We start from the raw sequence: 20165 nt of genomic DNA on the forward strand, positions 1-20165 counted from the left end.
AACTTGGAAGTAGTAAAATCAATATTTTGTTCATTCTGCAAGACAGATATGCTCTGGGTACACAAAAAATGGAAAGCTTTAAAAATAAGGAAAAAGTAAGCCTATGCTTGCCATGTATGGACACATGAATGTGGAAATGAAACCACCATCCTTTCTGGAGGTAGAGTGCTTGTATTTGCACCTGGAAATATAATACAATTTATCTCAGTTACACAAGATGACTCTTCCGTGCTTATGAGAGCCTCAATTGCAATAAATACAGTTTCTTCAGATGAATATGTTAGGGGCTGCATCAGCCCAACAGAGGTGAGGCTGATGCAGCTCCATTCCCCAAGGTCCAACCAGTAGCAGGGCTGAGCATGTATTCTCAACAAGCAAATATGCAAATACATGTGTAATACTATATACATATAAATACAGCCGGCCACACAGACCGACACAGACAGAAACAGTCTGCACTCATGCGACACAAACAGCACCAACGGCCTTGCCCTGTTCCCCTCTCTGACTGATTAGCATGAAGGTCCGTTAGTGGGAAATGTACATATAGATATATATACATGCACACACTAAGGACCCCTCCGGTAACTGGCCTTAGACAGTCCATCCAGTATCAGATCTCCCCAGATTTCATCTCACACCATTTTCGTTACTGTTTTTTCCTTGAAACAGTATTGGTTATAGATCACAGTGTCACAAAATAGCAGGACAGTGCCTTACAAGTTTGCTTTTATTGAAGACATATTTAAGCAAATTCCAGTTAACAGCCGAATGAAATCCCCAAAATACCACATTCCAAAGGGAATCTCCTAAGGGAGATCACATTCAGAGGGAGGATTTTGAATTGACAGCTGGATATCCTGCAAATATTTGTTCATTCATTCTAAACCCAAGGCACTGATTGCTTTGGTACTCATTCTAAAATGAGGGCATTTGTCTAAATCACAATTAAATAAAAAGCCAAGAAGATAAATTACAGATTATGAAAATTGCATTTTAAGGAAAGGAGCACAAAGACATGATAGTTCCTGCTGTCAGCTCCTTGAAGTCTTTGATATTACAAAATTGCAAAGCATATTGCCAGTTGAGCTTTTCCTATTAGCTGCAGCCTCTCACAATTTACCAAGAGAAATGAAGAGGAAAACATTACCAACATAAGCTAGCAATTTCCTCATTACTTGTAATATTAATTTAGTTGTAAAGCAAAAAGATCTTGTACCTCTACAGATTTAGATTAAATATGACTTATTTGAGGGTGTGTGCAGGTCACACTCTCTTCTATACTATGCTAATTTAAGCCTGTACTCTCACTCTTAAAGTAAATGAAAATAGTCTATGTTTATATATGAATGAGTTCAGGATCTGAACTAATGCAATACCTATTGAGTATCTCCAGAGTTCTTTCTTATGCTAGTGTTTTGTGTGCACAATGATGTTGTTAAATGTGTCTTTACTGTTCATTTTATTGCTTTGAACTATCAAATGTGAAAGTTGAATATTGATTTGTACATATACCTATGTTGGCTCAGCTCAGCCATTTCTTTTTCTCCCTCTCAAATACCTTTGCCCTTGCTTTTCAGTCTCCTCTCCTCATGGGGAAATGCTCCATCAAGACTCATATAGCTGCCACTGCATCACTATAAAACCACCTTTCTAAAGCAATGTCTGTTAGGGTGCCAGTAATGTTGTTTGGCACAGCTGAGTTAAACTGTGAGCTGACACACCTGTTTTTAAGGATGAACTTCTATTGACATTGCTTCCTGTCAGCCCTGCTCCCTTCCACCTTTTCATCCCAGTGACCTGCTGCACATCTGCTATGCATACATGCTGATGGTTGCAATGGGCAACCGCATTTCAAAAATGAGTATTTTAGATAAGAAGACCATGAGTTTTAACAGATGTGGTGGTCTGTCCCCCTATATCTTTGCTCACTAATGTATGTTATCCCAGAAATCCTCACCTCTGTTATGAACTTCACTCAAAGCTGGTACTGGGAACCTGTCCTGCTATTTAACCCTTCCTACCTCCAGTACACCTCCCTCACCTTCTGGCCTCTCCTTACCTACAGATGAATGCATCAGCTATGTCCTACTTCACCATTTTGCTGGAAAGAAGGAGCAAAACTGTGGGTAAGGCAAAAGAGAGGAGGAGTGAGCACTGACAACACAGTGAATAGCAGTCATTATATTCCAGTTCTGAGAGAGATGAAAGCTGATAGTGGTTCAGAGAGCTCTAACGGTATGGAGCAGGCCTGGGATGGGCTGCCAGGAAGCAAAGAGCTATACAGAGTGTTATAATATATCCGTGCCTAGAAAACATTTGGCAATATGTACTTTTAGAATCTCTGTTCTACTGTAATATTGATACATTGCCCATCACTAATTTGTACAGTGTCTAGTCCTGATCTTTGGGATTTTCATGTACTAGAAGAACAGAAAGAGTGGATAATAACAGTTGTGAATCTCAAACTGGATGTAGAAGTGGCAAAATGGTACTATTTGTGATCTGCTCTTCATTGCAGATATTTTCAAAATTGCATGCAAATACTTTGAAGTTCATGGGGTAACTCCAGAACTATTCCAGTGTAGCATGGAACACAATTTGATTTAGAAAGAAATGTATGTTTCACAATGAGAGGTTTCTTACTTGGCAGGACAATAGAACTGGTGCTTATATCTTGTTCTACAAAGATGGACATATCTGTGTGTGTAAGTATTACAGTTCTACTTGAAGGAATGCTTTCAGTCAGTAAGTGGCTGAAGGAGTCACCTGGTTGTTTGATACTTAGGAAAGCAGTATTAATCCATATTGATGGCCCATGGCTTATAGGTTCCAGGTTTATCTTTTGGAATCTGAAAGAAAATATAAAGAAAGCAACATCATTTTGCTAAAGGGAAAGAAAACTTACTATAATTCACAAAGGGATGTTCCTTATCAGCCACTTAAATATTATTGCACACACAAATCCCCACTTTCTCATGTTATAAAAGGTTGTGAAATCAACCAACTTACCTCTAGTCAACAATGGCATTCTTGTAATTGAACAGGTAATTAAGCGCATATCTCCATACCACAGGTGAGCTCACAGCCTGAAAGGCTCAGATTAGAGGAACTGACATATGAGGTGCCATTACGCAACATGGTTTAATGAGACTGCATTAAGTCATGGAGACCATGATGTTTGCAAGGAGGTCATATATTTATGAGGGCATTCCTGGCGATAGAACATCAGCTCCCGATGGCTGCATAACAACTTCACACTTACTTAAATTCTAAGTTGTTACCAAGTGTTTGCACAACACCTAGCCCACAAAGGTTCTTGATCTTAGTTATGACTTCTATTAATGAGACATTCTGTCACTGTGAAAGACTTGACTGCTGGATATCCTGCACAGAAGGAAGCAGAAGTGGATAGAATTCACAGCCCCAACCTCCAGGTACGTTGAAGTCAGGGTGTCTCTAGCTGGCTGCCACTGGAAGAGATAGGGGCCTGCAGGTTCACCTGACCCAACTTGTGTCCCTTTTCATAGAAAAATTTTCAGCCTAGGGTACAACACAGTTGCTCAAACTCAGGTCCGTGGGGCTTTTTAAGTTGAAATCTTTAATTAATGGACCTTGTCACAGTTTGGTCTGGTGTCTCCTATTTTCCAGGCCCCCAAAGTGATTGTTTAGTTTGCTTTCTGACTGGATATGGATTGAGGGGAGAATGGCTGCTAAACTCTTGCTGTTTATCTGTTTGATAATTGCTCCTATGCTTTACTCATTTTTTTATTCCTTTTTTCCCCTCTTTTTCTCTTCAACTTAGAAATAAACAGACATTTTGGGCAAGTGACAATGTATTAAGCAATTCCAGATGCATCTACTTTTACAGTGCCAAAAGGATGAGTGCAGTCAAAAAGCTGTCAAAGTGGCTGAAGCTATTAAGAAGACAATTCCCATCTTGCCCTCTTTTCTGAAGAAAATCTTGCGTGATCATTGTTGACTAGGACAGATAGGGGGAAGGAAGTTGGCTTGGGCCCAGAGTCTTACAAAAATAAGTACTCTCCACCAGGCTACTGCGGGGGAAATATCAATGAAAGGGCACAGTCCATCAGTTGTGGGTACCTGTTCTATCTATGTGAGAGGGAAGATATTAGAAGACAGTGGTATGTCAAAACCAGCCACACTTGGCACTATGTTGCCCTTTCAGAGTGGGGACCTGTACCGTTCTCAAACCTGCACATCAAATCTACAAAGTAATTACAGTGCCTGAGATGGGCAGAAAATTGGCATCTTGCGTGTTTGTCAAAAAAAAACCAAAACAAAACCCAAACAAAAATAACCCAACAAACAAGGAAGAAGGTCAAGGTGTCTAAAATCCATTGTCCTTCTTAGGCCCCATCATTTCAGTGTCTGCTGAACATCTCTTCATTCCAGAAAACAAAGAAGAGATAGCATGACTTGAAGGTCAAGGTGGAAGGCTCTCATAAACCCAGCTGGAAATGGATTGTACAATGGGAAGAATCATTGCTAGCCTCTGCTTTTTTATAAAAATCATGGATTTGTTCACTCAAGCATCTCTAGGAATACTTCTCAGATCATGACACAGAAAATGAGCTTAGATGAAGTAACTGGGATCTAGACAGTTTAGGTCCTTACAGTGAATATCTTAAATTTACACTCTTAGATTCTGTGGATGCCACCGTCAATGGTGATGCTTGCATGGAAACATAAATCTAAAATGTTGTATTTGGGAGTGCTCTTGTGCACTCAGCCTGTGTTCTAACTCCATGTTGTGACAAGACCTGGATGCACATCAGCCCGTATTTTCATCTCCTTGGTCTTCAAGGAAGAGACGAAGGCAACTGGGGTACATGGTTCAAAGTGGAATCAATCTAGACCAGGAGCAGAGGGTGAGTGATGGAGCGCACCTACTCTGTGTCTAGACATAGCCATGGTTCCTCATAGAGATGCAAATAAAGTGACACTAAAGACAAAGTCAGACTGTAAACTGAAAAGTACTTTCAAGGGCTTTTAGATTAAAGGAGATACATAAATTGGAAACATTACCACTGAGGAAACAGCACAGGCTAGTGTTGTGAACTGTTAGTTCACATTACTCTGTCAACATAGCTGAGCCACTGATTAAATAAATTGCAAAGCTCTGCTAATTGTGGTATGTTGAAGAAAAGAGATTTGGCTCACTGATTAGTCTATGTGCACAGTCCATTCAGATTAAAGAGAACTGAGGAGCTGACGAGCTGTGGTGGGTTGACCCTGGCTGGAGGCCAGGTGCCCACCAGAGCCGCTCTCTCACTCCCCTCATTCACCAAACAGGGGAGAAAAGGCATAACGAAATGCTTGTAGGTCGAGATAAGGACAGGGAGAGATCACTCACTAATTGTTGTCACGAGCAAAACAGACCGAACTTAGAGAGGGAATTCATCTAATTTATTACTAGGCAAAACAGAGTGGAGGAATGAGAAAATAAAATCAACTCTTAAAACACTTCCCCCCACCCCTCCCATCTTCCCGGGCTCAACTTCACTCCCGGCTTCAACCTTCCCCCCCCTCAGCGGCACAGGGGGACGGGGAGTGGGGGTTACGGTCAGTTCCTCGCACGGTGTTTCTGCCGCTTCTTCATCCTCAGGGGGAGGACTCCTCTCATCGTTCCCCTGCTCCAGCATGGAGTCCCTCTCACGGGGTGCAGACCTTCAGGAGCAAACTGCTCCAGCGTGGGGTCCCCCACAGGGTCACAAGTCCTGCCAGCAAACCTGCCCTGGCGTGGGCTCCCCTCTTCACGGGTCCACCGGTCCGGCCTGGAACTTGCTCCAGTGTGGGCTTCCCACGGGCCGCAGCCTCCTTCAGGTGCCTCCACCTGCTCTGGCGTGGGGTCCTCCACGGGCTGCAGGTGGAATCGCTACACCCCCTCATCCTTCCTCCATGGGCTGCAGGGGGACAGCCTGCTTCACCATGGTCTTCACCACGGGCTGCAGGGGGATCTCTGCTCTGGCACCTGGAGCACCTCCTCCCCCACCATCTGCACTGACCTTGGTGTCTGCAGAGTTTCTTACATCTTCTCACTTCTCTCTCCGGCTGCAAAAGCTCCCTCTCTAAGTGTTTTTCTTCTTAAATATGTTATCACAGAGGTGCTGATTGGCTTGGCCTTGGCCAGCGGCGGGCCCATCTTAGAGCCGGCTGGCATTGGCTCTATCAGACACAGGGGGAGCTTCTAGCAGCTTCTCACAGAAGCCACCCCTGTAGCCCCCCCGCTACCAAAACCTTGCCATGCAAACCCAACACACGAGCTCACAAAAGGAATGAAAATAACCTTACCATCTCAGTAAAGACATCATCACAGGCCATGCGAATCCACTCGACAGTCAAGGGGCTGTTCAGTGTGAAGTCCAGGGGCAGTCCTCTTTCTTTCTGTGCAACAGCCACTGCATCTCGTATTGCAAAGAACACTGAGCTGCCCAGGAAGAATCCAGTCTCACCCATGCCCTGGCAGAGGATAGAGGCAGCTGGAGAGACTGGCTTTAGAAACTGACAGCAGAGAGTTAAATCAGCACATCTCCACTGTAGTTATCTGAAATACACTGAATCACACCAGCTCAGTATTTGGTTGTGTCCAGCATATTTGGATTCAACAGTTTTCCTTGGATCTCTGAGACCTTTCAAATCAGAAAAACATCAAGGACCAGGATTTGGCTGATGGGGAACATTTTAAAATTTACAATACAGCTACACTGTCAAAGAAGCTTCCTGCTGGGACTTCAGTGCTTGTGTTATAAAGGCATGAAATAACTCATGACTTCTCACATAAACAACCTTTTTCATATTCAAGTGGAATTAATTCTACATGATGAAACAGAGGAAGACAGACACCCACTCCCACTGCTCCCTTAGCTCCTCTTGCATGGATAAAGTTTGTGCTCTCTAATTTTGATAAGAAATGTGCCCTTTGTCTCTGTTTTCTTCATGTGGAAGAGTTTGTTTACTCATTTACACCATGTAAGGCCATATGAACATGGAGTGGACTTCTGGAAATTCCTGTTCCTTTATGTACTGGTTTTGGCTGGGATAGAGTTAATTTTCTTCACAGTAACTAGTATGGGGCTATGTTTTGGATTTGTGCTGAAAACAGTGTTGATAATACAGGGATGTTTTCATTACTGCTGAGCAGTGCTTACACAGAGCCAAGGCCTTTTCTGCTTCTCACACCACCCCACCCCACCAGTGAGTGGGCTGAGGGTGCACAAGAGGTTGGGAGGGGACACAACTGGGACAGCTGACCCCAACTGACCAAAGGGATATCCCATACCATATGATCTCATGCTCAGCAATAAAGCTGGGGGAAGAAGAAGAAAGAGGAGACGTTCAGAATTATGGCTTTTGTCTTCCCAAGTAACCGTTACAGGTGATAGAGCCCTGCTTTCCTGGAGATGGCTGAACACTTGCCTGCTGATGGGAAGTGGTGAATGAATTCCATTCCTTATTTTGCTTTGCTTGCGTGCGCAGCTTTTGCTTTACCTATTAAACTGTCTTTACCTCAACCCATGAGTTTGCTCATTTTTACCCTTCTGATTCTCTCCCCCATCCCACAGGGGGCAAGTGGGTGAGCAGCTGTGTCGGGCTGAGCTGCGTCCTGGGGTTAAACAACGACACTTTGTCATACCTGCTTTAGATTCGAGGCTGAAACAGTGGGCATTCCTGTCTTTCAGTAGCCAGAGGCATATTCTCCACTTTAATTCCTCTTTTATTTTGAGGTGCTATTTTTTGCTTTTACTCAATCCTAGTACTGGCTGTCTCCTCAGAGGATGATGTACCCTTAAAACAGAAAGAATGGTGCTCTGCCATGGCTAATGGAAGAACTGGGCTCTATTCCCATACCTATCACAGGTTTCCTGTGACATTCTGGAAAGTCACTTAATCTCTTGTCTCATGACTTCACTGCCTTTAAAAAGGATCATATTATTTCATTCTTCCATCTTTCTCCAGGAATTAGTCCAAAAACTCAGAATGTCAGTGTTTCACCATTTAAGTACTATTTGTTTCCTAGCTGAAACTGGAAATTTTTTTTGGCGGGGGGGAGGGTGGGGAGGGAAGTCTACCGTACTCTACAGTCACTTACAGTTTTGCAGGAGAATCAGCTGGTGTGCTTGCAAATGGTAAGTAAGTTTGGTGTGTTTACCTTGGAAGAATAGATAGCAATTGAGTTGCATGAATTTGGCAGCAAATAGACACAGAACTGCTCAGGAATGTCACAGATGGCAGGGATCTTACATGTATCTGGGCCAAGAGTGAGCTGCTCTCCTTCTGGGGAAAAGTGGACTTCTTCTAATGTATAAAGACCAACTCCCTGAATGAAGGCTCCTTCAATCTGAGCAAAGAAAAAAAGGTAAACTTTTATATCTCATTCAGTCATTTTAAAAGATAAAAACATTTATCCCATTTGACTTTTTAAGATTACACATGAACTCGCATCTTTCTATCCAAAAGTAGAAATTAGTTAACATAGACCAAGATAGGACCAAGCTGTCCTCATCTGACTTACAAAAATATTTTCATTGGCTCAAGTTCTACTCTTCCTTATTCCTGGCTAAACTCACTGTAAGTAGTACAGTTACCTCTGATTTGCTTTGGCAAAATTGCCAAAGAGAATTGAGCGAAATCCACAGAAATTCCAGTGAGGAGATATTTGCCCAGGGACTATGACATAAATAGTCTGCTCAATCTCATATTTGCTTAAAAAGATTTGCAGATAGCTAATGAAATTTCTTCTAGAGAAAAACATCTCAGACACAAATAGATGATAGGTTGGATATGAAGAGAAAATAACAGGCCAACCTAAAGTAGGAAGGAATAACTGCTGAATAGACACCTGGGCTATGATAGTGATGATGTAAACACTGATGCAAGGTGAACATAGAATTGAACTTAGTGCTAAGAAAGAATGATTTGTCAAATTTGGCAATCCTTGAATGTGCAAAATGAACATAATCTTTTAGGCAAAGGGGAAATATGTGAGGATGAGCCTGTAACAGGATAAATAAGCAGGATAAGAAAGGCTTTTAAATGTAGGTCATATTTTTAGGAGCATTTCCTTTGACTCTGCAAAGAAATGACAAATATTTTTTACACTCTTGAATTCACCACTACTTTCTTATTTACAAATTAAAAGTGGTGACACCACTTTCATCACTATTCAATTTGTCTGTAGATATAGGTAGTTGAATCCATAATACAAAGCTATGGAGACGGAACAGACCTTTAAAGAAAGGTCTGTTCCATCTCAATAGCTTTTTCTATTACATCACAGCTGAAGTCAACAGTGCTCTGCAGCTGGTTAAGATTTAGCCCTCAGTCAGTAATTCTAGGGTAAATTGATCAGGAAAAAGTCATAAGGAGATTCAGGATGATAATCCTGTAGGACATTTCCAAAGTCTGTTGAATCTGCTTTTCTCATCGCTTCTCAAAAGATGAACAAGAAGTAGAAAATTTAACCTAGTATTATTTATAGCTGCAAATAAACCCAAATACTAGTACATATTTCAATCCAGCATCCTTGAGTGTTAATGGATAGTGTCTCATAGGCTTTGGTGGCTACTGAATTGACCAATAACAACAATCATTTAGGCAAAAGGAGGAATGTTTACTAAAATCTAATATAAAGCAAAACTATGGAAGTTCATACCTGTCCTATATCTATAGCTGGATTTATGCTAAAACAGGCATCCATGATAATGTCTGTTCTGATGTTCTGTTAAACAAATAGAAGGTGTTACAAAGTTATATTTAAAATACACAACAACAAAGGGATCCTAAACAATATATAGTCTCACCCATGAAAGATGTGTTATCACAACTATTATAAATTTATTCTGAAACATGAAAGCTACTTGAGACAGGCTGTGTTGATGGAGAGTTCATCTAGATAATGCATTTTTAGTGGTTGTCTGAAACTTGGGATGTGTTGTGCACATCCTATAAGTAACAGGATGATCATGAATTCAAGAATGGCGTTGTTGCTTGTTCTCCTATAGAAATGGAATTGCTTAAAATTATGTTTAGCCACTTCTTACGCTTTGTTGTGAGTGTGGAAGTACAGTCACCTGAACAGAAGTTCCTTATGTAGAGGAGGGGACAGGGAAGAATGTCTACTAGGCTGTTCTTATACAAGGTCCAGTGACTTCTCCTCCTAATCCCAACCTCCTTTAGTTTGAGGAGGTTCACAGACAGTGATTTTGCAGTCTGGGTCCCCATGGACTACTGGATGTCTGGCAGTCATGCCAAATGTGCTTTCCCAGTAGCCAGAAGACATTGGATTGGTCTCCATATTCCACGCTGCTGAGAGCTGTCCCTGCACTAAATACCCTTTGCAACAGGTGATGTTATATGACTGCGGCTTCACCTGTTTTAAATGTAAGTCTGTTAAAAAGGGAACTGTAACTAATGATATGGTCTTGTTGAAGACCTGACCTGTAGGGAGATGTTCAGAAGGTCTACTTGAATTTCAAAGTCATCATATAGTAGAAACATTAAACCTTCTTTATTTTCTGCTGTTCTGATAGCGTTTCTTATTCTTCTGGTTAACATCAGACCTCTATCACAAGATCAGCAGGACCAAATTGTATTGTAAAGGGCACTATAGCCATTTATTGTTCTGCTGGTGTTTTGTTGAGTACATCCAAGAGACTATGTCTCTATTCTTAGTCAAAACAAGCAAAAGAAAAAAAAAGTCATATGAATGTAATGATGGTGGGAAATTCACCCAACTCTACTTAAAGTTCACTGCATTTTTAGACATTACCTTGTGGGCTCCTGTCAAACAGTCAATTTCTACTTCAGAACATGCAACTCCAAAGAGAAAATATGGGAACGCATGGCCTTTCTTTGTGTCCCAGTTCATGTTTGTAACATAACCTCTGCAGGAAGTAAGAACATCCCTCAGATTAGATTAATTTAATCAAGATTCCCCCCTACCCCCTAGCCTTGTCCTCAATGTTGAGACCACTACAGGAATCATATAATGTGATATATCATAAACTCTCTAAGCTAACTGTTTTCATAGGATCTCTGTAGTCAAAGACAATCTAGGGTGTAGCACCACTGATAAATATAAGTTGTGTGGAATGATTTGGGAGGGTAAGAGGGTTGCAAACCATGATGGTCATGGAACAAAATTCCTTGTGGGTCTTGTGTGTCCTACTGTGATTGACCTTGTAGAAGACTCAGTGCATCAACTGTCAAACTAGCTAACCAAGGATATAAAGTGGTTCTGAAATCAATATGGGTTGAAGAGAAGAATTTCTCTTGTTAAACACTGCAGTTTCTGGTCCAGGCAACTTCTTAATGGCTAGTGTGCTGCATCTGCTACAGCCTTGAGAAGGTTGAAGGGACAGTTTTATCCTTCCTGCAACTTATTGACAAGGTAGCACCTCCGATGACGAGAAATTAAAAAAGACTAATGGCTTTCCTTACTTGAAATAGCCAGTAGCTGAAAGACTGATGCTTTGCTTGTGAGCTTCACTGATCTGCAAAAGGTATACTCATTATTAAAGAGAGAAATTTCAAAATTCTTTACTTCATATTTAAAGAAAAAGTGAGACTTAAAAAAAACATTTTAAAGAAAAAAGACCCCTAAGTAAAAGCTTTACATTCCCTTGTGCCCTGGACATATCTTTAGGATGGGGGGCATTGCAAAATCTCTAAAGTTGGCCAGATTTACCAGGACATTGTGTTGCACCGCTTGCTTTTACATTGTTTATTCTCTTCCTTGCCTCAAGTTTATTTCATACAGGGAGGCCCCTTCCTCCCTCCAGAACAATGGGAGTTTTCACTCTATGCTCATGGGTTTATCATAATTTAAAAGTAAGAAAGAGAGAGATATATTTACCCAGTCTTCCCATTTGCCATTAGGATTGTCTCTTCATATCGGGTCCAGACGCTTCCAAAGGATTTGACAAGCATCCTAGGGAGGAAGAAGGCTGGGCACCATTGACCAACCCACAAACCCAAATCTATCTGCTGTTTTCAAAGCAATACAAGCTCTTTCTTGGTGAAGTTAGTTTGTTAAATTCATTCTGAGGGCTGTAACTCTGTTCGTTTACCTACCATTTCTTTACTCTGCTAACTGCCAGCTAGAAAGCAGCGCTTTGTGAAGAGTGGCATTGGCATCTACTCTAATGTACACCAGGCTATCACTGAAACCATCAACAAAAAGAAGATAAAGGACCTGACTCTCCTGCTATTTTGATTTACTACATAGAAAACCACTGGCTTGAATGATTTATTACAAAATAGATTAAAACAGAATTGGTCCCAAAGCATTTAAGTGGATAAGGGTGTTTCAACCAGACTTAAAAAAAGTACCTGAAATATACCTTTTGTTAAATTTTCCTTTAAATTGTGTTTAAATACAGAATATAAAGGGAAGATCCAGAAATCTATCTAGCAGCAATCTAAAAAAAAACCCCACATTTGTAAATCTGATACAGTAAAGCAGAAAAAGGCGACCCTTTTTAATAGTGTTCTCTAATTTGCCTTGCTTTAAACTATGCATGTAAAATAAACTAGCAAGAGCGATTTTGAGATAAAAGAACTGCAAGCTGCTCAAAACCAAAACTAAGTTATGAATCCTCAGAGGGACATTCAGTATTCAAGAGAACCACTGATTATGTGAAAAAATGGTAGTAACTCTAACCTGAATTGCTCTTGCATTGATTTCTGTTCCGACTGATCCTGCTGTGTATTTGCCATTAGGTACAGTTGTTGTGCTTGTTGCACAGAAGTGTATATATGACAATGGTACCTTCAGTTCACGACTGGCAATCTGTAACAAAAGTAAACAAAAAGATATCCAATCCTACTTGAAGATGCAATCTCAAGTGAGGAATTCATCATGCCATTCATCTCCCTCTCTATACACATACACAGAGAAATGACCTAATTCAACAGCAATACTATGACTAGGACAAATGCAAAAGTCTTTCTTAAAAATTATTCCGTAAAACAAATATTATATAAATAAATTCAGGTAATAGAAGATAAGATAAAACAATACAATGCAATACTATATGTTTTGCCTCTAATTAATTGCTCTCTCTAATCAGGTTTTGTTTACATATGGAAAAGTTAACCAAATCTAAAAAACAATGAATAATTTTCCCTCATGGAGTTTCAAATCTTATCTGTGTATTTTATTCTCTATCTCATTTGAAATGGCTTGATTAGTTTGTGTTCCCACTTCGTTGTTTTTTACAGTGTTCTAATATTCAGATGTTCATTCAGCTAATTTTGAAGGAGTGGCCTCATTTTAGCTCCAAAACAATCTCTTTGGCACATGGGGGTTTTTATTACTATTTACACCAGAAATGCACAAAAATTAACGGATGTTATTATTGGTGCTGGATACACTACAAAGTTAAATTTTCAGCGCTTCAACTGCCTCTGCAAAAAAACACTGGGTCATTTTAGTATGTGCTTTCTATACCTTAGCTATCCTGATAACAGTGATGTTACCACAAAGATGTTCATCTCCTTTCCAGGTCTTGAAAGATCACTTTGATTATAGCTTCTATTTTTCCTAAGTTTTGTCTTCATCAATAACTCAGAAGCAACGACCCAATATTAAACTTAGCTTTCTTATGTCTGTAGAATTTGCCTATTGTGCTTTTTAGTGCCATTCATCCTTTCGGTTCAGTTGTGTGTCTTATATTTTGTCTAACTCACTCACCTGTAACATCTTAGTGTGAATTCCCTGTCCCAGTTCAATTCCACCATGAGTGACTAGCACAGACCCATCTATATAGATATGGATGAGAGCTCCAGCCTACAGAAAAGCCACAGAAACTTGCTAATTTTCTTACTTCACTGAACAAAGGTGTATAAGTAAAAGGACAAGGCAAAGATAGATTAAATTCACAAGAATCAGTATATTATTAAAAGAGAGTGGAAATTCTCCAGCAGTCTGACAATAACAAATTTCACTGCTCTAAGACAGGGTAGACTCTAAATGAGCTAGTAGTTATTCAAAGGAGTTCTGCAGGGATCACAGTTCAAATAACAGAAAAGCATATTTTTCTTGTCAGGAATCTGGGTGAATTAAGAACATGCTGGCTCTAGTTATAATGTATGTGTAACCTGAGATACTATTCCCTCCTCATCCACAATAAAAAGTAGGACAGAGCAGAATTTGAACCTGGAATCAAAGGCATTTTGCACAGACAGCAAGGTATTTCCTGCTAAGAATATCTATAGGACTTTTCTTTTAGAACAAACAATAGCAGAGTTGTACTTTTGTTTTTCTGAAACTGAGGGATTAGTCCTAGTCCTTTTTTTTCGGATGTATCCATACAGGGTAATAATAAACTCATGTTTATAATATATAATTTTGATGGAGCAATGACACAACTGCTCTTCCATTCTCTCTCATAGGCTGTCAAGAGAATGGCTTAGAACCTGATTCACTTTCTGCTCATATTTTGGTGCAGCCTTGTGCCAATAAATAGCTATCTTAAACAGGGGAAATGCAAGAAGCAAGTGGGAATGGAAGTAGTGAACTTTCATTCATGGTAAAATCAGGAATAACTTCCCAAGGAATGGTGATGAGAGAAATCAATCCCATACAAGCCATCTACTCCTATAAAAGAACAAGTGGATATGAAAGAGGACTACAAATTCTGTAGAGACGTTTCGCTGTAGTGTGCAATCAGCTACCAGCACTCCGAGAGCAAACAGTAGAGCCTGAGAGGTGTTGTGAAATACAGCACCTCTGGGACATCTTTTTATTTGTTAATAATTCTACATTGAGAAATAATGGTCATGTGATCTCTTTGGTGCCAACTTGTGATGTTTGCAATCAGGTAACATTTTGCTGATGTCAGTTAGAGTCTTAGCTGATTAAACAATAAATCTATTCTCTAAGATTTAGATCTAGATTTTTGGAAATTGCAATGCCTGAGCTTTATTTTGAAGGTTTTGGTGAAATGCAACTATTATTTATGCCTTCTTTTGACCTTTTGTATCAGATGAATTGTGATCCCTAGATTCAATGTTTCTTTACCAAGAGAACATTTTTGGATGAAATAGATTAATCTCTCTCTGAGCTCTTAATCTACTAACTTGTGCAGAAACAATCAAGATGGAATGAACAACTAACATAACTATATGGATTTACTTTTTATGCATTGTACCCTTATAAACAAATAACAATGTTTGTTGATTTAACCTGAAACTTACTTAAAAGATTTTTTGGTTTGAGGCATGAATTAAAAAAAAAAAATCAGAACTAGAAAATCTTCCCAGAAATACCACTATACTGAGCCATAAAAATTTCAGTAGCAGAGCTTAACCTATCATGTAAGTGGTACTATCTGAACTATAGCAGTGATCATTTTTCTTATTACGGACTAGATTATGGAAGGTTCCAAGTACCACATTTTTACAGTGTTAGCTTTTTGCTGGATAAAGGTAGCATGTTGGGAATCAGAAATTCCCATTTCTGTGAGGTGAATAATCATAGAATCATAGAATGGTTTGGGTTGGAAGGGACGTTCAAGCCCCCTGCGATGGCCAGGTACATCTTTGACCAGATCAGCTTGCTCAAAAGCCCCATCTCATACCGAGTAAGTATTTATAAAGAGATCAGCCAGATAGAGTGATACTCTTTCTGAAACAAAGTATATCTCAGTGGATTATACTTTATGCTAGTCCAGCATGTTGGAATTCTTTTTCCAGTAATTTTTCATGTTAAACTCTTCCACCTTTACTTTTTGGCTGTAGTAGTCAGACTTGTCCAAACATTCTTCCCAACATTTCCACAGATTCTCTGCATTAAACTCTTCTTTGAAAGACGTTAGGTTAACTCCTTTGTACATGTTTATTTTTCTAACCTAAACAGGAAGCAAATTTACACAGTGCTGAAAATAAACATCACCTTATATTATATATATATTGACATAATAGATAATATAATGACATGTCATATAATGATACAGTAATATGATTAATACTTACCTACATTAAACATAATGTCATATCCTTTTTTCTAAGGAAATCACTGCTCAAATGGCCTGATTTTTTTTCTCACATCAAATGCCTGTGAACTTAAGTGGTGTCAGCAGGATTGTTCACAAGGACTACTCAATGCAAAGAAGGCTGGTGAACTCAAATAAGACTAGTGATAGCAGAAGTTAATGCTAAAAAAACTGTTTGTCCTTTGGAGATGGGTCTGAAAGCATTCCTGAAATGTGGTAAAGGACAACAAGTAAATGGGAGAAGGAGAAGATTCAAAGAAATAGGGAAAAGACATGATGGTTGGCATCCTAGGAAAGTAAAATGATTTATAAAGCATAGTTTGAATATACAAGAGGTTGACACATACAAAAGAGGAAAAGCTTACGCTGGGCTAAGCAGTGTGTAGGGAAAGGATAGATCTTGAAGACTGAATAGGAAATGGCAACAATTAAAACTGTTGGGATGCTGTCTCTGAAGGCTGGGGAGAAGCCAAAAGTGTCAACCTGGTAACTGTGATGACAGGACCCAGCTAACTAAACTGGTGATAGATGGATGGATCGAAAAGATGGGATGTCCAGTTCTGAGAGGCTGAGATGCAGGTGACAGCTGAACATACACCCAGTGATCTAAAACTGGTCACACAGTACAAGAGATTATACTGTTTTGACTGAAGCTGGTCATACTAATGGCAGTCATCAAACATTTTGCAACATATCCTGGGCCAGTTTTCTCCATTCTTATCTGTATTATATCAAGTATTATTCCATGGAAGCACAGGTGCTGAATAAAGTACCATTCAGCCCAAGTAAAGTTGGTAGATCTGGTTCTACAAGAACTGGCTTAAGCACAAGGAGCTTCTGACAGTCTAGGTCCTAGAATTCTCTGTTATCCCATGTTTTATTTGGCAGTCTTAGTTCTTTTACCTTCTCATGTGGTAGGCCAGTTTGGGTCACCACAGCCACAATACAGGTCTCCACAAACAGACCTGCCTGGGGAAACCCAAATCCTCAGAAGGCAGTATTAGAAAGCAAATGAGTCTTGCAGGCATGGCCCGTGACTCAGAGATTGGGGATATTATATGCATTGTCCACTTTCAACACAATGTATTCAATCACCTGCAAAAAGACATTATAGTTGTTCATATGGTTCAATTTCCTTTAAAAAGGCAGTGAAACTTGTGAAAGGCACTTGAGATCAATGAGATGTAATTGTTTTAAGGAGGAGTAGAACTATACTCAGGAGGCCTGTTGTTCTGCTGTTTTTTACACCAACGTAAGTAAAGAAACTGCGTTTAAATCAGAGAAACTGCATTTAACTCACAGGAATTACAGTAGCATAAAGAAGCATTACTGAGGGAAAAATCAGACTTTCAGTTTTGGGGAAGTGAAGTAATACATTTATGATAATAGGCTACCTATTAAAACTTCTTGTGTCTTCACCGAACTTTTAAATCTGAATTTTCTATGTCCAATATCACCTGAGAGGAAATATTGTACCTCCTTAATGATATTCTGTAATCAGCATCTGGGCCACAGATGCATTTTTACTTTAGGCAGATGAGAGTGATACTTAGCAAGAACAGACATATTCTTAAGAGAAATAAATCATGACAAAGAGCTGTTATTTTCTTTTTGTGACCAGTTCAGTCAGCGTAAGTGGTATCAGTGAAGAAGGACTTACCAACTCAGATTCATCTTTTGTACAGCCACCATTTATATAGCACTGAAAATCTGCAGCTATGATTCTACCATCATTCATGAATCCAACCTGTAATATAGCAACCGATGCATTAGTGATCTTTTCTCTCATGTATTTCAAACTTCTGTTTATAAATAAGCTAACCAGTTAAGAAATACTGCCTGAGGTTCAGACTACAGAACACAATGGGTTTTTTTCCACGGGAAAAATTACCTGCCTGGATTTCTGTCTATAGAATGGTTATCAATTTGGACCTGAATATGCAAACCAAGAGCAAAATACATATAAAACCCACAAATCATCATAATACCTCAGCTGCCCACAAAGCTATTCTCCCACGTAAACATCGTCTACACTCACACCGAATCTGAAAAGCTTGTTTACCACTGGTTTTTGTATGAACAGAGACCAGAAAGAGAATGACAAGATCACTAAAGAAATTATTAACTATGATTATGCTATTCTTTCTGAAGTATTCCTGTTGTAATCATGTTTCATCCTGATGATTTCATCACCTAGACAACAACAGGAACCAACGATGCTTATATTTTGCAGATTACATCTTAAGAAATATCCACCAAATTTGATTTAATTCTAGTTCTGGTTCCTTCCTCTTCAACTTCTTTTTTAAAAAGGTAAAATATGGGTTTACATTTTTAATAGTTTATATAATAATATTTAAAGGGGAACAATCATAGAAAACTGTAAAATAACTGGAGACCAACTTGTTAAATGATGGAAAGTGATGCAGCTCCATTAGGATTAAGGATAAGAAAATAAGAAGTAATGAATAGTATTGCTCACGAAGTCCTGCATAGCTGCATGGATAGAATAAGAGATGGGAATGATGGTGAGAGTGGTTTTTGCTTAATGTAGTTAAGCAATTAATGCAGTTTCTGCAGTTATTGCATTTAAGTGAAGGAAAGTTTAGGGTTTGAAGGATAAAGATCAACATTCCTTCTCTTTCAAAACTGTAACCATTATCCAAATTTTAGGAAAAAAATGGGAAGTTGTAACTACATCAAACCAAAATATGTCTATGGGGGCTTTTTGAAAATTCAGTGAGGATAATTCCATTTTGTTTTTTCCTCCAAAAGCATAACCTCAGTCATAATCTTTATCCTGGCTTCAAGATAGCTAATTAATGAATAACAGCACCAGAATTAATGTGATTAATTAATTGTTTCTTCTGCTCTAAATCCATACCTAAATATTTAGCTCCATGTAAGACTGGACAGCAGGAAAATAAACTCTCCATTGTTTCTTTCCTCCAAGCCTACTCCTAATTCTAACACTCATCATAAGACGCACAGATAACCAATAGCTGAAACCAAAGGAAACATGAGCTTTTGCCACTATCAGTAGTTTAGGACTTGTAGACAATTCAGTGAGAAAACAAAATCTTGGCATATACCTTTTACCTTCCCTAGCAGTAGCCAAAGTCTCAGACATCTCTGGTTAAGAGGCATCTCCACTGAAATGAACCATGCACTATAAGCACCTTTAAATACCATTCAACAAAGCTTGGGGCCCATACAGTATTTTATAAGAAGTAACAATCCTCATCAGTTCCTTTGTGAGTCCCAACCCTCACAATTATAAAGCTAGCCTTAATAACTCTTGAGTAAAAATTGTTTCCTCCAAAATTATACCTAAAGCATACATCCCATTCAATATAAACACTTCTTGTAGCTCAGGGGCTCATGAAAGACTGTTAAAAATTAAAAATCAAACTCTGCACTTTTTTTAAAATTTTCCTCAATATTCTAAGCCTAACTTTTACAGTACTCTGGTAAATGGTATCTTCACCAAAACTGAACGTAAAGCATGCCTCCTTTCCAATACCTACTCTCCTCCAGGCTCAGATGCTAATGTAACTTAGGAAATCAAATTCCAGAATATTCCTCTCAAAACCAGTAACCTTAATCTTGGTCTAGCTTCTAGAATCCTCAGGTAACCAGTATGTGTGCAAAATTTAAAAAAATGCTAGAACTTCCAGCAGAAAATCTTATTGGTATTGTCTATAGATGGCTCAGCAAACTCATCATTGCTTGTTTTCTTTAACATACCTCTAACCCTAAGCTTGGCCTAAGCAATTCTTGATAGGTGATATCTGAATCGAAGGTTTGAAATATATGTCAAATATAAGGCATGACTCAGTCCTTATCTTAGCTTGAAGGTCCATGTAAAATTTAGAAAGAAGCCCAAATCCTCTTGCTTTCATTTTCCTAGGGACATAGATGGGTTCCCTAATGCAAATCTAAACCTATAATGGGGATTCTCAGTTAAAAGATGATGGACCAAAATGAAACATAAGCCAAATGCTGCTTTTCCAAGATAGCTATGATAGTACTTCAGGGACCCATGCAAATAAAAGAAAAAAAAATTTTAAAAAATCACAATTTTTATTCAAACTCTGATCCTAATCCTAATCCTGGCCTTAGAAATACTGTGGCACTTTATTCCTT

General features: G+C 39.2%; 1 protein-coding gene across 1 annotated transcript in view; it reads right to left on the reverse strand.

Annotated features, from left to right (window-relative positions):
* Nucleotides 1–744: 744 nt before the first annotated feature.
* LOC129207865 (aldehyde oxidase 1-like) overlaps nucleotides 745–20165 on the reverse strand; it is a 45785-nt gene continuing 26364 nt past the window's right edge. Inside the window, 11 exon segments of the mRNA XM_054829494.1 lie at nucleotides 745–2852; nucleotides 6316–6483; nucleotides 8174–8362; nucleotides 9677–9742; nucleotides 10793–10907; nucleotides 11464–11516; nucleotides 11879–11953; nucleotides 12686–12814; nucleotides 13718–13813; nucleotides 15747–15875; nucleotides 17680–17766. Coding sequence (XP_054685469.1) covers nucleotides 2799–2852; nucleotides 6316–6483; nucleotides 8174–8362; nucleotides 9677–9742; nucleotides 10793–10907; nucleotides 11464–11516; nucleotides 11879–11953; nucleotides 12686–12814; nucleotides 13718–13813; nucleotides 15747–15875; nucleotides 17680–17766 — 1161 coding nt within the window. The 3' untranslated portion in view covers nucleotides 745–2798.

The sequence above is a fragment of the Grus americana genome, chromosome 6 (assembly GCF_028858705.1).
Source record: "Grus americana isolate bGruAme1 chromosome 6, bGruAme1.mat, whole genome shotgun sequence".
Lineage (NCBI taxonomy): Eukaryota > Metazoa > Chordata > Aves > Gruiformes > Gruidae > Grus > Grus americana.